Genomic DNA, 16825 nt, shown 5'->3' with positions numbered 1-16825 from the left:
AAAAAAAAAAAAAAAAAAGAAAAAGAGATCAATGGCTAATATATCTTCTATCTTCTTCCCCTCCCAAGTCCAGAATGAATTGAAAAATAAGAGACAGACACATGGACATCAAAATGGGGGCTTTACCAGTATTTCTGATAAAGCTGATTGGAGAATGTAGCTTTTGCTTTTGGGCCAAATGGACTTAATAATATCCTCCCCCAAATAAACAGGCACCCCCCGAGCCCCCAAAAAGGGGCAGACCTCTCTCCCTGGCAGGGACAGAACCCCCTGTGGAATTTTATGGGGTAGATCAGTGGAGAATATGCTACTTCTGCCTACAGCAGAACCGAGAGAGAGAGAGAGAGAGAGAGAGAGAGAAACCCAGAAATATTTGAGCTCAGCTCCTTCCCTAGGCTACTAATCAGCCAAGCCATTCCCCTCCTCTGGGGACGATGAAGCCTGTGAGGATTTAGGGAGTGGTCCTCTCACCCTTCCCCTCCAGGACAGTGGAGTGGGAATTCTCTCCCTTTATGGAAACATGGGGGTCTTCCACTGTGGGATGGGATACGGTGGATGGATGGGTAGAGGGGGTGGAGGGAAGGATGTGGAGGGAAGGACGTGGAGAAAGGGTGAGACCCCATCGTCACAGTGTTACAGTGTGGACCCAGACACAGTCACCTTTCCAAAGCAGAATGCCAAAATCCTTATTCCTTGTGATCGTACTTGCCCAGTGCTCATCTGTGTACACACAGTGGAGAGAGGACCTGGACTCCTGTGAGCTGGGATGAGAGGCCAAATCTCAGAGCCACACTCCACTGACATGGCCCAGGGCCATGTTCACCTTCAGGGCTGGCCTTTGGTCTGGAAGGGGCTGGAGACGGACCCAAAGGAGCTTCCGTGGTGCTGCTTCGTTTGCCGTCAGGCCTTCACTGAGCCCCTGCCCCTTCATGGCTGGAAAAGCTCTAAATTCAGCATGTACTGAGCTCCTCGTCCTCTCAGTCAGGCACCTGACACACAGTAGTCCACCTATTCCTCACAACAACCTGGCGAAGGAGATGGTGTTGGTCCCATTTTACAGATTACGCCACTGTGACTCAGAGTTGTGATTGTTTGCCTCGCCCATTAAGTGCCAGAGCCAGTGTGGCCTCCTGAAGGCCTGTGTGGTGCTCAAGAACAGCAAACCACACCATCTGGGCTGTTTCTGGGACTCCTGCTTTGGGCCACTCTGCCCCCGGGGGCCTGCTTCCTAAGTTATCCTAAAGTACCGCTCGATGGATCTTGCCAACCTCTGGGCCTCAGCAAGGCCCTCTTCAGGGTGTGGCTCCAGACGGCCTTTCCACAGCCCTTTCCCTGCACTGCTGCTCCCAATACCTTCAGTAGGCAGGCCCCCGCCCCTCTACTCCTCCAGCCTGGAACGCCCAGCCCTCCACCCTGCACGTCTCAAAATCTTTCTCATCCTTTAATACCCAGCTCCAGCCAGTCTCTGGGAATCCTCACGACTTGTCCCTGTGTCAGGCTCTTAGGTCACTTTGCCTTGATTCAAGGGATTTAGGCAGACTCTGGCGCCCCTACTACCCCTGGCTGCTCCTCCCAGGAATCTTGTCTCCCCTGACCCAGAGGTGCCACAGTAAAGGTGTGTGGCAATGTTGGCGTCAGAGCAGCCTGCAACTGAAGGGCTGCAGCCCAGCTTCTGCTCCCACCAGCCCCACACGACACTCACCTGCCCAGATGCCACTCAGCTTCTAAGAGAGAACAGACAAGGCTAAATGGCCCCTAGGATAGCAGAACGATGCCAGGCAGGCGCCCTGACACACCCCCTGGACGGGAAAATACTTTTCTTCCTCTTAATAACAGTTACTAAGGGGCCTGTGCCCGACCCACTGCATCCAGGGTCTGGGCTTAGCTATCTGCATGGCTCTCGTCACCCTGGGTCCCCAGCCCTAGGCTTAGCCCCAAGGCTGGGATATACTTGTCTGCCCTCTCATTGCCCTTTACCCACTCAGCCCATAGGACGGGTGGACAGTCCTGCAGCCCTGGGGGATTTCGTTTGATTTATATGCTTTTATTATCAGGGTATCTGGGATCCCTTGGAGCCCTTTTCAACTCAGTCTTCCCATCCTTGCCCCTCTCAGCTGAGCTCCCTTGTACAGACACTTAGTACCACAGTCCAATGTTAGGGCCAAAGACCACCCCTGCCGCCCAGACATGCATGCACACAGATATGCACCCAGACACATACACGAGAACATACACAGATGCACATGCAGGTAAATATACACTGATGCGCAGCTAGATACTTAAAGACAGCCAAGCAGACACACAAACGTCACGAATAGACAGTACGTAATGTACACACATGCCCAGGTATATAGTTATGCATAGGTATAGTGTACAGGCATACCTTATTTTATTGTACTTCACTGTACAGGGCTTTGCAGATACTGCATTTTTTTTTTTTCTACCAACTGAAGGTTTGTAGCAACCCTGAGTTCTCAGATGATGGATAGCATTTTTTAGCAATGAAGTTTTTTTGTTTGTTTGTTTGTTTTGTGGTACATGGGCCTCTCACTGTTGTGGCCTCTCCCGTTGCGTGCGGAGCACAGGTTCTGGACGCACAGGCTGAGCGGCCATGGCTCACGGGCCCAGCCGCTCGGCGGCATGTGGGATCCTCCCGGACCGGGACACGAACCCGTGTCCCCTGCATCGGCAGGCGGATTCTCAACCACTGCGCCACCAGGGAAGCCCAAGTATTTTTAAATTATGGTATGTACATTGTTTTTTTAGACATAATTCTATTGCACACTTAATAGACCATAGTATAGTGTAAACATAACTTCTGTATGCATTGGGAAACCAAAAAAATTGTGTGATTCGCTTCATTGAGATATCAATATTTGCTTTATTGCGGTGGTCTGGAACTGAACCCAAAATATCTCTGAGGTGTTCCTGTATATGTTGAGTTGAGCCACGTGAAATTGCCAATATTCAGTGGTTTTCTTACTTAAAAAAATGGAATCTAATACAAATGTGAGCATGGAGGGAAATATTAAAAAATACAGAGCCAAATTTGTACACCCATGTTCAAGCAGTATTATTCTCAATAGCCAAAGGGTGGAAACAATCCAAGTGTCTATCAGTGGGTGAATGGATAAACGATGTGGTATATACACACAATGGAATATTATTCAGCCTTAAAAAGGAAGGAAATCCTGTCACATGCTTCAACCTGAGTGAACCTTTATGCTAGGTGAAATATGCCAGTCACAAAAAGACAAAGGCTGCATGATTCCACTTACATGAGGTACCCACAGTCGTCAAATTCACACTCAGAAAGTACAGTGGTGGCTACCAGGGGGTGAGCAGGGTACTTAGTCTTTCATAGGTACAGAGTTTCAGTTGGGGAAGATGAAAAAGTTCTGGAGATGGATGGTGGTGACGGTTGCACAGCAATATAAGTGTACTTAATACCACTGAGCTGCATACTTAAAAATGGCTAAGATGGTAAACTTTATGTTAATTAAAAATAATTTTTTAAAAGATCCAAAAATATGTACCGTCAGGTAGACATATACACACTGAGGGATAAACACAGGAACTCAGAAACACAGAGACATGACTCCACCCTCCCAGGAGTGCTTCTCTGACCCAGATATGGCCCCTGTTCTCCTCCTAAACAAATCCAGAGATAAGGCCCTGCCACCTCGGCTACCCGCATGGCTTGTTACCCTCCCACAGTCTGGCTCTGCTTACTCCTCCCCCTGCCCCCACGCAGCCTCCCCACGCCCAGGGAAGGGCCTCCTTGGTGTACCCGGGGCTCTGATCTCTGCCCCTGCCCCTCCTGGGCCCCTCTAGGATCCTCAGAGACAAAGCCCCATTCGTCTTTAGTCCCAGGGCCCAGCTTGACGCAGGGAGCCCCTAAATCCCCTCGCCAGCACCCGCCCCGCTGTGCGTGCATTGCGCCCCAAGTGAAGCTTTGTGGACATAGAGGAACCTGTGTCTCATCTGGACATGGTCACAGGTCAGTTAAAGCAAGTGCAGCCAGTACTAAACGGGGTCGTTGAGACACGGCATTAGGTCTCCTACTGTCCTGGCCACCCTCATGGGACCTCGTCCCTCCACAGAAAGGTGGGGCTGGCACCGTTGTGACCACTTCTGCCCGGCCTGCCTCCCCAGCTAGCTGCCATCTGCTGAGCCTCCTTCTCCAGCGCAAAGCCTCACCCTGCTCCTGAGGACTCCGGGACTAAAGCCCTTGATGGGGGCAGAGAACAGAAACTTGCCTGCTGTTTGCCTCTGGACAATGCAGTGTGTCCCACAATCCTCTCAACCAACTTTCTCACTAACCATTGAATACTCAGCCACCGAGGAGGGGAGAAAGGCTGGGGTCTGGCGCCACCAGGTCAAGAGCTTCCCCAGAGTTGAGGGTGGTGGAAACGCAGACATCGGGAACAGAATTTTTCAGGGGCGGGACAGCATTTTTCACTGGGACTCTGGAAGGGCAGGGTTTGGAGGAAACTTGCTGGGAGCCTGGTGGGGATGCAGCAGGGGACGCTGGGGTAGCGGAGGGAGAGTGTGCTGAGTAAGGACCTGCCCCTTCCCCGGGTGGCGGGAGGGCGAGTCCCAACAGCAGGCGGACAGGTGAGGCTGACCCAACAGGTTCCCGAGGCCGGGGGCAACGGGGTAAAGCGTGGCTCTGACAAAGGGGCAGGCTGGCGGGAAGCAGTTTCTGCTGGTATCTTCTTCCTGCTGCGGCCAGCCCCGGGGTGCAGGCCATGGAGCCTGCTGGAGGGTGAGGGTGGCCGGTGGGCAGGCGTGTTCGGAGGCCCTGGGAGCTCAGGGCATGGCGGGGCCCCTGCGGTGCCGGGTGGAGGAGCTGAGGCGGCAGCGGTGGCGGGAGAGCTCACTGCGGGTGCTCCAGCACAGCGAGGCAGCCCGGCTGGCGGCCGATGCCCTCCTGGAGCGGGGTGAGGCTGCCTCCCTGCGGGTCCTCTCTCCGAGGAGCGGGAGCTGCCCTTCCTGAGCCCTCTGGATGTGGACTACATGACCAGCCACGCGCGCGGGGGCTCTGAGCTAGGCGAGGCCCTGGGGCCAGGGGCTGCCGGGCCTGACCCCCTCAGCCTGCTCTCCGAAGTCACCTCCGGCACTTACTTCCCCCTGGCCTCCGACATAGACCCCCCCGGACCTGGACTTGGGCTGGCCCGAGGTGCCACAGGCCACAGGCTTCAGGCCCACGCGGGCTGTGATCCGCTTCCAGAGGGACAAAGCCAAGAGCATCAAGGACCTTCTGCATTTCCTCTTCAGCCAGGCCCGCACGGTAAGGGCCTTGTCTCTTCCAGACATTCATCTCACAGATGTGGAAACTGAGGCCTAGGGAGGGAAAGTGTGGCCACACGGCAGCTTGGGGCAGCACTGGGACGAGAACCTCTGCCCCCTATCACATCACAAGTTCCTAGAGTGTGGGCGTGTTTTATTTACCTTGGTAACCTCTCGGCACTCGAGGACATTATGAACAAGCTTAGAACAGGGGATGGGCCTCAGGGACTCCACCAACACCCTGAAAACGCGTGCAAAGTGATGCTCATTGCAGAGGGGGATCCTCTCTCTTTTGGGGGAGAGGGCCTATGGCCTTCATCAGATTCTCGAACAGGTCTGTGATCCCCAAACTAAGAACCCCAACCTTGGTGAGTATCTGAGCCACCCCCTTGAGTTCCAGAGGAGGAAACTGAGGCCAGAAAGGGACTAGGACTTACTCAGGAGGTCCAGTCAGTTGGTGAAATGGAACCCGGGGCTCAGGGAGAGGGAAAGGGGTCTAGACTCAGGCCCCGGGCCCCAGGCACAGCCCTGCCTCCTGACAAATGGTCCCAACCGCACCTCGCTTTGTGCACTGTATCTCCACTGGCCCGAAGCAGGGGAAGGGGCACTGGTGCCTGGGCCTCAGCATGGCCTTGAGGGCTGGGCTTTTAGCTCTGCACTCAAAGGAAAGAGGAGCGGAAGCTGCTGGGCTCAAGGATGGGGAGCAGGGCTCAGGAGAAAGGGAAGCGGCAGAGCAGGTGGGGTGTTGGTACCTGGGAAGCCTTCAGCTACAGACTAGCACAGCCTCACTCCTGGAGCCCTGACCCCTGACTCAGGAGGCAGGGAGATGGATCAGATGACCCTAGGCAGGGTTTGGGGTGGCTTAGACTCAGTGCCCTTGCTAGGGGAGCAGCCCTGAGGGTACCTGCTGCAGATGTTAGGAGCCAGGATGCTGGGATCCTGCTGGTACCTCCAGAGCCTCCCTGGCAAGTCTACCTGCGTCCCAGGCAGGGGAGGGCCAGACCTGATTGGCACAGGGAATGGGGCTATTAGTGAGATGGCTGCTGGCATCACCCCTGCCCCTTTGATCTTTCTTGCTTGTCCCGTTCCCCTCACCCGTGGCCAGGCCTGTGCCATGGACGAGGGCATCCCTCAATGCTTTGGTTCCTCATCCTCCCGTCTAGACCCTCCACCTCTGGGCCGGGAGCCAAGCTTCCACTCTGGGCTGTCACTGACTCTCAGAGTGATCTTGGGAAGTGCTTCCTCCCCCTGTGGCCCAATGGCTTTGTTTGTTAAGGAGGCAGCAGGAGAGGAACATTTATTGAGCTTCTGTTGTGTGTTGAGTATTTTCACATTAAATTCCCCATAAATCTTGAGAGGTAGCTATCATTATCTCCATTTAGCAGATGAGGAAGTTGAGGCTCCCAGGGGTGAAGGAATTCGCCTAAGGTCATAGCACTAGGAAGTAGCCGAGTGCAGGTTCGAACCCAGTTCTGTCTGGCTCCTCAGCTGGAGTGCTTTGCTCCGCACCTCCTGCCTCTCAGCCTGGACTGGGAGAGGAAGTTCTCATGGCAGATATTGCAAGCCCCGCCTCTCCACCGAGCAGAAAACTTGGTCCCAGTTGTAAGAGGTCACAGCAGATCTCTGCAGCTTCTCAGGGAAACAGGTGGGTCTAGCAAAGGGCACTGAAGACCCCAGTAATTGGCCTGCAGTTCTGATCCGTGAGAAGGGAGCCTCAGACAGACAGCCAGAGCTACAGCTTGAGCTAGTGGGGGGGAGTGTGAGGTGCTAGCCTGGGAAGTGGGGTCTGGGTTTTGCTTCTGACTCTTTCTCCCTCTGGGCCTCAGTCTTCCCATCTGTAGAGTAGACCTTTAGACTGGTACAGCTGATCCACAGACCTCTTTGAGAATCAAATGACAGATAAACAAACCGTCCTTAGAAAAATGCACACAAAAACTTTCAAACAGCCTTCTGGGCTTCAAGACAGTGAAACCCCCCAGCTTCCAAGTCAGGAACCCCCAGGCTGGGTCACCACTAAAAGCCCTCCCAGTTCAGGTGTTCTCACGGGCTCTGGCCTCCTGCTTTTCAGTCCAGCGCTGTTTCCGGGGATCTAGCCTCTGCCCCTGGCCTCGGCAGTGCCCCGGACAGGGCTGAGCTCCCCCCCTACCGCCCCCCCCAGGTGGTGACTGTGGTGATGGACATCTTCACCGACATGGAGTTTCTGTGTGACCTCATGGAGGCCTCGGGCTGGCATGGTGTCCCCGTCTACCTGCTTCTGGCCGAGGAACACCTGAGGCACTTTCCGGAGATGGACCTCAATGGAGGGCACCTATGGGTGAGCAAGGGATGGGGGCAGGAACTGGGGTGTGGGGTGAGGAGTCAGGGAGGGCAGGAGAGTCAGTCGGGTGGTTCGTGAGCATCGGGGGTCAATGGGAGTGGGAGGCCGGGTTCTCCTAGCTATTTTGGGTCAGAGACCCCAGGGGATTTAGACATGGCTTGAGCCCCGTCCTCTGAAGGTGATTCCCAACCTCCCTCCCTCCTTGGCCCAGAACATGCGTGTGCGGAGCACGTGTGGGGACACATACTGCAGCAAGGCAGGCTGCCGCGTCACGGGGCAGGCCCTGGAGAAGTTCGCCATCATTGACGGTGAGCAGGTGGTGGCGGGCAGCTACAGGTGAGTAAGTGGATGGCGGGGAGGGGGCCTGGGGCCGAGCCACCGGCTTGCGAGGGTGCCTGGGACCTGGCAGCTTTGAACTTTCCTTCCTTCATCCATCCCTTCCACCATGAAATGAGCAGCCGCCATGTGGCAGGCATGGTGCAGGGCCCAGGGGCCAGTGTGGGGAGCAAGACAGCCCTGGGCTGGGCCCTGGAGGAGCTCACTCTGTGGCAGGATTACTTTAATGCCCTTGGCATAGAAAATAAACCTTGCACCTCAGAATTGGAGGGACTTCAGGGAACCTTGCCCTTGGTCCATTTTACAGATGGGGAAGTTGAGGCTGAGATGCGAAATCACGTGCCGAAGTCCGCTAAGCTGAGCTTAGGGCTAGAACAGACTCCGGAGTCAGAGCTCTGCCCCCTCACTTGGGCCCTCGGGGTGGTGGTGGTTCTGTCTTGCTCCCCTGTTTGTGACTCCTGCCTGGCCCCAAGGTCCTGCACTTTACCTCCTGACCCTGATCCTCTGCCCACAGCTTCACCTGGCTTTGCAGCCAGGCCCACACGAGCATGGTGCTGCAGCTGAGGGGCCGCATCGTGGAAGACTTTGACCGGGAGTTCCGCTGTCTTTATGCCGAGTCCCGGCCCGTGGAGGGCTTCTGCGGAGGTGAAGATCCCCTGTCTCCCAGGGCACTGCCCTCCCCCAGTTGCCCTGGCCTTCGGGCCCGGCATCCCCAGCACCACATCCTCGTCGCGCTCCAGCACCAGCCTCAGCAGCATCAAGTGCTCACCTCGCATGGGTCATTCCTCCTACCCCGCTCTGCCAAGAGGCGGCCACTGCAGTGACACGGGTATGGGATCCTTCTCCCCGGGCCCTGCCCACTGTGAGGCCGATGGCCAGCGCTCCCTGCAATGCCAGCTGTCAGACCCTAACCACGGCCCCCTGCTTGGGCCCTACAGGCCAACCTGAGCAAGCTGGGGGCGTCCCCCTGGTCCCAGTCCTCCCCTGCCCTCAACCCCAATAGCACCAGCCCTGTGACCCTGGCAGGGGGGTCACCTCTGCTTGCTCGCCCTTGCCCCCTCCTCTCCTTTCCCCGGGGGTGTCTCAGCTCTGTCCCGGCTCCCAGAGAATGGGGTCACAGGAAGCCAGGAGCCTAGCCCCACCACGAGGCCGCTGGGTACCCGGCACAGTCCTGGTGGCAGAGAAGGAGAATAAGGTGTCTCTGAGTCAGAGCCATGGCCAGCTGGATCTCCTCGTCCCCTTCCCCAGGGCACGAGAAGCAGGAGGCCCTGATTCTGGGGTGACCCCCAACTCAGGCTCCCTTTGGCCTAGTGAGCAGGCCCCAGAGGACAGGAGGTTGGCCTCAAATCAGAGATACAACCAGCTGGATCTCCTGCCCCAGGCCCAGGGTGCCAGGGGCCCCCCTGAGTCAGGTTCCCCCAGGCCTGGCAATCGGACCCCAGAGGACAAGAGGCTGTCCCCAAACCACAGCCATGGCCAACTGGACCTCCAGGTACAGTCCCCCAAAGTTGGGGGCTCCAGAGTGCCCCCTGAAGCCAACTCCTTGGCCAGGCCTGGCAAGCAGGGTCCAGATGAACAACGGCAGACCCTGGGACACAGCCAGCTGGACCTCATCATGAAGTTTGGCCCATTCCGGGGTGAGGGGCCTGGGTCCAATGATCTCCCCAGACTGAGCTCTGCCAGAAAGCCTGGAGTGGACTCTGGGGATGAGAAGCAGCTGACTCTGGGCCACAGCCAGCTGGACCTCATCACCAAGTATCATCAGTTACAGGGCACCAGGCAGGGACCTGAGCCTGGCCTTCCCGGGGGCCCCACAGGTGGCCAGCGCAATGGTAGTAGCAATGGCCTGTCTGGGGATGAGAAACGGCTGACCCTGGGCCACAGCAAACTGGACCTCATTACTCAGTACAATAAGTCCAAGTCCAAGCTGCTCCCAGAAAGAACATGTCTGTCCTCCATCCACTGTGACTCTAGATTGGCTCAGGTCCCAGACTCTGGGGTGGGAGCTCGAGCAGGGGCCTTATGGGGAGGAGAGGGAGTCTAGAGGCCCAGGTTAGACATTCCTTGGGCTTGAAATTCTTGCTCACACACGTACATGCACACACATGGGGAAATGGAACCCAACAGTTACTGGGCACCTGCCGTTTGTCACTGTGCTGAGCCCTTCTCACCAGTTACTTCTCATCCTTCACCCTCACAATACCCTATGAGATAGAGCTCTAGTAGGTGTACAGTTCTAGGATCATAGATATTATCTTCCCTATAATATAAATTTAGAAGCTGGGACCCAGCGAGTTTGATGACTTGCTTGAAATCCGGTCCGAGTAAGTGACAGGGGCTCAAATCTGTGTCTCTGACTCTTAGTTTCTTAAGATCGTGTTTTTGCACAGACAGGACACACAATGTCAACAGTTCCCATGTCCCCATGCGCACAAAATCCACATATAACAGAGATGCTCCAAATGCCTGCACAATATACACTGCACACTGACAGGGTTCACACCCACAAACTACACCCACAGATGCAGTCCATGTGATAAACTAAAACACTCAGGATTCTAGTTATAGGTACTCAATGTCATTTGGCTAAATGAATGGCTACATTCCGTGCACACCGTAGACCCCTTAGGATCTACAGACCATAAATATGCACATAACCACACACACACACAGGCACGCATACGCACACACACACAGGCATGCATGCACCAACCAGTATCTTTTTGTACCTAAGCTGTGTACCCAGTCCTGTGCTGGACATGCCATAGGCTTCAGAAATGAATCAGACTCAGTACCTGGGAGACAAGGATTCAATGCATAAATGATTGGTATATCTAATTAAAGGCTTACCAGTGACAGAAGGTGGTAGAGAATGAAGGCCAGCAAGTGGTGGTGATGATGGAGTGGTGAGAAAAGTTTCTTAGAGGAGGTAGCCTTTGAGCCAAGCCTTGAAGGGTGGGAAGGACTTGGATAGATGGAGGCGAGGGTTAGAGGAATTCCTGGTAGAGGCAACCAGCTGAAGAGAGACCAGGGAGAGGACTGAATGAGTGGGTCTGAGATGAACCTGGGAGGATGGAGAGGACATGGATACACACACACACACACCAGCATCACTTTGCTGAGTGTCCCTGGAAGTATAGGCTCTGTCAGATGTAGGTTCTTTTCCTGAGCTTGCAACTTGCCTGGGACAGTATACGTGATACAAATCAATAAAAGCAGACATGCTATCACCCAGCAGCAGCCTGGTGTATCCTGAAGAAGGCAGTTATGAAACTGCAGGTTGGGGACAGGGGAAGGGCACCATTCAGGCCAACTATGGAGAGGTCCTTGGAGGAGAGTGGATGGCTGCAGGAAGGCCGTGGGGTGGGGAGGAAAGAGGCTCCAAGCTTCACTCTGCCCTCGCTGAGAGTGACATTCTGAGAGACCCTGGGGCTTTTGTACAAAATGGGGGCCAAGTTCATCCATCCACAGAGCAGGTCTCTTGACTGCCACCATCTACGGGTGGGGCGGGATCGGGGGTGGGGGAGGGAGGCAGAAAGTGGCTGCCCATCATCCCCTACACCCTTGCCCACTCTGGACCCTCCCTGACACCCGGCTTCGTCCATCCTCTCCTCTCCAATACCTTCTTCAGCATGGTTTCCTTTCCTTCTCTGGCCGCGCCTCCTTCTCCAGCCTCTGTCGTGGTCTTACTTCTCCCTGATGGACACCTTCTCCGTGGGTGACTTCATCCACCCCAGGCTTCAGCTCCACATCTCAGCCCTTCAGTCTCCCCTGGGCTCCAGATCTGGCCTGGGCATCTGTCCCACACCTCACTCTGTCCCTCACCTCTCCCACACCTGCTCTTCCTCCTCAGGCTTTACTTCAAGGTATAACTCCATCTGGGACTTCCCTGACGCTCCAGTGGTTAAGACTTCCCGCTTCCAATGCAGGGGCGCGGGTTCGATGCCTGGTGGGGGAACTAAGATATCACTCCATCATCAACCCGTCTTCTGCAAGACATCCCTGGCTCCTCCATTCTGATGCCTCACATCCAACCAGCACAGGTCTGGGTCGATATTATCTCCTACAAAGCTCCTGACTGAATGAATAAATGAATGAATGCGAGCTTGCTGGAGGCGGGGCCAGGCGGGGTAGAGACCCGACCACTTGCAGCCATAGAGTCCGCCCAGAGGCTGGCGCTAGAGTGGTTGCATGCGTGCAGCGTGCGTCGCGTTCTCTCGGAAGTCTCCGAGGGCGGAGGCGGAAACGGAAACCTACCGAGGGCCGAGGAGGCCTCTTGACGCGTGCGGAGGTTTCGTTTACGTGGTGAGCGGTTGGCGGGACACCGGCAGGGTCAGCTCGGGGCGCCTTGGGACGTGAGGGCTGGGGGCCGAAGGATTCAGGGCCGGCGTGTCTGGAGGGGCTAGGTGGGCGGGCCCCGAGGGCTGGGGGCCAAGAGGGGCGGGGTCGCGGCGGGGCCTGAGGCGCGGAGGCCGGGGGACCCGGACCCGGACCCAGGGTCGAAGCCCGGGCACCCTGTCCCGGGAGAGGATCCGCCGGCCCTGAGCTCCCTGTGCCGCAGCCCCTAGGCCTCATGGCGGTCCGAGCGTCGTTCGAGAACAACTGTGAGGTCGGCTGCTTTGCTAAACTTACCAACACCTACTGCCTGGTGGCCATCGGAGGGTCGGAGAACTTCTATAGGTGCGGCGGGAGCCCCGGGCCCGCGGGCAGCGTGTGGGTGGGTGGCTGGGAGGGGTACTTGGGAGTCTGGGGCTCGGGCAGAGGGAGGGCTCAGGCCCCCCAGCCCCGTGACCACCGAGTCCTTGTCCCTACAGCGTGTTCGAGGGTGAGCTTGCTGATACCATCCCTGTGGTGCACGCCTCCATCGCCGGCTGCCGCATCATCGGGCGCATGTGTGTGGGTAAGCTAACTGGAAGTCGCCGAGGGAGGAAATGGAGCCTCCCAGCGCCTTTAATTATACCCCTAGAAGGGACCCCGGGTGACCCAGGGATTCCCAGGCTTTCATCCATTATCTCCAGGGACTACACAATCTCTCAGGCCTGTGGTGGACCCTAAGTGTCAACAGATCAGGGACAACCTCTGGCAAAGGCTTCTGGATCATTGTAATCACAAATAACATTAAGGGCTTTCACTTTTACCCTTGTTTCAGTCTTTGTTCACGAAGACCCTGGGAGGTCGGAATTATTGGCCTAATTTGACTGATGAGGAAGCTGAGACTCAAAGAACCCAAGTGACTCGCCCAGTTCCACACCTGGTGTGAGGGAAGATTGGATTGTCATCTCTCCCTGGCCACTGACTCTGGGCAAATTGCTTCCACTTTCTGAGCGTCTATTTATGCCTCTGAAAAATGACAAGCTAAGATTCTGGGGCATACTGTTCAGTTACCCATTCCAATCTTCAGTTCCCTTTACCATGTACCCCTATATCTCTCAGCACGGTTGACTCTGGCCTTTGAGCTGACTCTTTCTTTGAGCTGGATCTGTCTGCCTTTACTGCCTCCCCTTCTTTCTAGTTTTGCTGAAATAGGAGTTTGTTCCTTTATTTTAAATCATAAGCCTGATGATCTTGGACTCTGAGTATTTTCTTATTCAGGCAGAACATTCTTATCCCTAACCATGACCTTTGGACTTGAAGCTAGTTCTTATGTAACAAGGGAGAACTTAACCTGACCTTTGGTGTTTTTTTTTTTTTTTTTATGATGGGAGAAACTCATAGTTGAGAAGTTCAGAGTTGTGTCCTTGCAGAGTTAGGCAGAGATTTAGTCATTGTTGTCACAAGATAATTGTGGTTCATTCATGTTGCTGTGTACTGTGTTTTGTGTAAGTATACCACGGTGTATTCATTCATTCTGTTGATAGTGGGTATTTGGGTAGTTTTCAGTTTGGTCTGTTATGAGTATTGCTGCTATGTTTCTTAGTGAACAAATGTTTGTATTTCTGTTGGATATATAATACCTAGGAGAGGAATGGCTGAGTATTCAATGTAGTAGATGATGCCACATAATTATCTGAAGTGGCTGCCCAGTTTATACTCCATTGGTTGCTCCATATATCTTTGCCAACACTTGGTATTGACATTCTTTTAAAAAATTTAGCCATTCTGGTAGGTATGGAGTGTTACTTCAGTTTCTTAAAATACAACTAATGCCCAAGAGCGCTTCCTGTTAGTCCTGGTTCCTCCTGGCTGACGATGGCGAATTGGGCAGGATGTGTTGGGACAAACTCCTAGGCAATCTCTGGCCTGCCCAGTGGGACTCCTGGTCCCCTGGGTGTTGTATGGATCAGTGGTTTGGAGGACTGGGGTCTGGGTCTAAAGCTTTGCTGGGGAAGCTAATTGGGCTGGATTGTATCCCCAGGCCCCAGGGCTCAGCAGGCATCTTGTGTATTCATGGTCCATCCTTGTCCCACCTTCCATAACTTGGGTCTCCCCAGGGAACAGGCATGGTCTCCTGGTGCCCAGCAACGCCACCGACCAGGAGCTGCAACACATTCGCAACTGCCTCCCAGACTCAGTGCAGATCCGGCGGGTGGAGGAGCGGCTCTCAGCCCTGGGCAATGTCACCACCTGCAACGACTACGTGGCCTTAGTCCACCCAGACCTGGACAGGGTGAGGCGGCCCAGGAGTCACATGATATTAGCCGAGTCAGTGGTTAGCCACCATTCTTGCCCATCGGACAGGAATTAGGGGTATCTCTTGTGGTTTCTCTTTATACCTGGGCTCCTGCAGTTCAGACATTGGTTGGAATAGTGAACAGAGGCCTTCCATGGTGTGATCAGTGTCAGAAAGAAGCTAGGGAGTGTATTAGTCCTTCAGAATCAGGGAGATGGACCCATCTGGTCTTGAAGCCAGGGCTAGGAGAGAAGATTGACAGGTGAACTCTTACCTGTGGGTTAGAGGAAAGGAGGGTAATGTGGCGACCAGCCTCTGGCTCTTCAGGGCATGCATGGATATTAGGGGCTCCATAGCTGGCCTAGACTCTGCTCCAAGCTGTATTCCCTCCTTTTTCTGGGTGAAGCTTCCATATGCAGCTACATAGCAGAGGAATGAGCTTAGGGAGTCATGCCCTGGGTGGGTCTGGGTGTGGAGGCCCTGGGTTCTTTGATCTGCTTGTTCTGGGCGCTGAGCACAGTACCTTTGGCTGACAGGAAACAGAAGAAATCCTGGCTGATGTGCTAAAGGTGGAAGTCTTCAGACAGACAGTAGCCGACCAGGTGCTGGTAGGAAGCTACTGTGTCTTCAGCAATCAGGGAGGGCTGGTGCATCCCAAGACTTCAATTGAAGACCAGGATGAGCTGTCCTCTCTCCTTCAGGTCCCGCTTGTGGTAAGCAGTCTTGTTCTCTGTGCTCTGTCTCCTACTGGAGCAGATCCCTTTGCCCAGTATTCAGGAATCTAGATTATTACCTGTCACAGTTTGGGTTTGGGCTGAGGGTCAGGGAGAAGGGCTTGGGGAGAGTCCTCATGACTTTGGCTGTCGGTGCCATGATCCACACTGAGCCGTCCCTTGGCAGGCGGGCACTGTGAACCGAGGCAGCGAGGTGATCGCCGCTGGGATGGTAGTGAACGACTGGTGTGCCTTCTGTGGCCTGGACACAACCAGCACAGAGCTGTCAGTGGTGGAGAGTGTTTTCAAGCTGAATGAAGCCCAGCCTAGCACCATTGCTACCAGCATGCGGGATTCCCTCATTGACAGGTATCTGGGCCTCTCTTCTTTGGAGGGGAGGGGAGGGAGATGGCCACCTGTAATGGGAGCCACACTGTATTCATACTGGTAGGTTCTCCTTGCGTGTGAGGCCACATCTGCACACTGCTGAGCAAGCACAGGGTACAGTCCACAAGCATTGCCTGAGTATCTGCCTACTACCGTCTTTGAAGACGCTGGCTCGGTGTATCCCTTCTGTAGTCTGTCTTATTTTATCACTGACCACATTCTTTTGCAGTTTGTATTTGCTTGTGTGTCAGTGTCCCCAGCCAGTAGCCTGAGACAGGAAAGAGCTTTTTAATTGAAGGAGGGAGGGAAGGCTGCTTTTAGGAACTGAGGAGACCCAGGTGCCTAAAGGGACTTGGGGGTGTGGGGAATGCATCAGAATCACCGTCATCTGGACTTTGTGGGTTTAAAACAAGAGTGGGTTCTTGGGCCCTAACCCTGGAAGGTTCTGGGGTGTTAGGCTCTAGAATCTCTTCCTTTGGAAGAGCAGCAGGTGCTGGATATTTAGTGTCTCCCCCCATCCCCCCATTTAGGATACTTCTCAAGGCACACCATACCCAGCTAGCACAGGAGTCTTTATGAGGATAGAAACCCCAAAGTAGAGCAACTGTCCAGTAGCAGACTCCCTGCTTACAGGGGCAGAATTTCCCTTCATTTTCCCTCCTTCATTCATTCAATTGCTTGATGTTCATTGAACCCTATGGACAAGACCCCATGTGGGATAGTCAGGCAGCTTAGTGCTACATCCTGCCTCTGAGAGGGAGTTATTAGATTGTAGCAGGGGAGAGAAGATATGGTGGCTATATATAACTTAGATACCTTCAAAGAAGAAGTAAAAGGTGCCTTTTGTGGTTTTGGAGGCTCCTGTGATACACTTTCTGGAATCCAGGAAGGTTTTGGGGAGGACAGATCATTTAGTCTGGGCTTCAGGGAATGAGTAGGTAATTGAATATGCGAAGATAGGGTGGGGAAGCACTTCAGACAGAACCAGGGATGGGGAATTGTGCAAGGTGTGAAGGGGAAAGGTTTTATTCCCAGTATTGAGGACTCTGAATGCCCATGTGAAAAAGTTTTGACTGTAGTAGGTGTTTTGGTTTTTTTTTTTTTTTTTTTTGCGGTACGCGGGCCTCCCACTGTTGCGGTCTCTCCCGTTGCGGAGCACAGGCTCCGGAC

The 16825-nt window shown here is 54.5% G+C and overlaps 2 protein-coding genes across 2 annotated transcripts in view; both read left to right on the top strand.

Moving 5' to 3' along the window:
• Window positions 1-2627: 2627 nt before the first annotated feature.
• Window positions 2628-11888, top strand: FAM83C (family with sequence similarity 83 member C). The gene is given in 7 exon segments (XM_055082969.1): window positions 2628-4966; window positions 4969-5151; window positions 5153-5293; window positions 7451-7606; window positions 7821-7945; window positions 8460-8774; window positions 11799-11888. Coding segments are annotated over 6 exon segments (1062 nt in total). The 5' UTR covers window positions 2628-4819; the 3' UTR covers window positions 8770-8774; window positions 11799-11888.
• A 136-nt stretch (window positions 11889-12024) lies between these two features.
• The window catches only part of EIF6 (eukaryotic translation initiation factor 6), a 6726-nt gene continuing 1925 nt past the window's right edge, over window positions 12025-16825 (top strand). The window contains 7 exon segments of the mRNA XM_055082970.1: window positions 12025-12222; window positions 12224-12250; window positions 12507-12625; window positions 12760-12845; window positions 14377-14552; window positions 15092-15268; window positions 15456-15637. Coding sequence (XP_054938945.1) covers window positions 12040-12222; window positions 12224-12250; window positions 12507-12625; window positions 12760-12845; window positions 14377-14552; window positions 15092-15268; window positions 15456-15637 — 950 coding nt within the window. The 5' untranslated portion in view covers window positions 12025-12039.

The sequence above is a fragment of the Physeter macrocephalus genome, unplaced genomic scaffold (assembly GCF_002837175.3).
Source record: "Physeter macrocephalus isolate SW-GA unplaced genomic scaffold, ASM283717v5 random_396, whole genome shotgun sequence".
Lineage (NCBI taxonomy): Eukaryota > Metazoa > Chordata > Mammalia > Artiodactyla > Physeteridae > Physeter > Physeter macrocephalus.
Note: the sequence above shows the minus strand (reverse complement) of the source record. Positions and strands in the feature narration are given on the sequence as shown.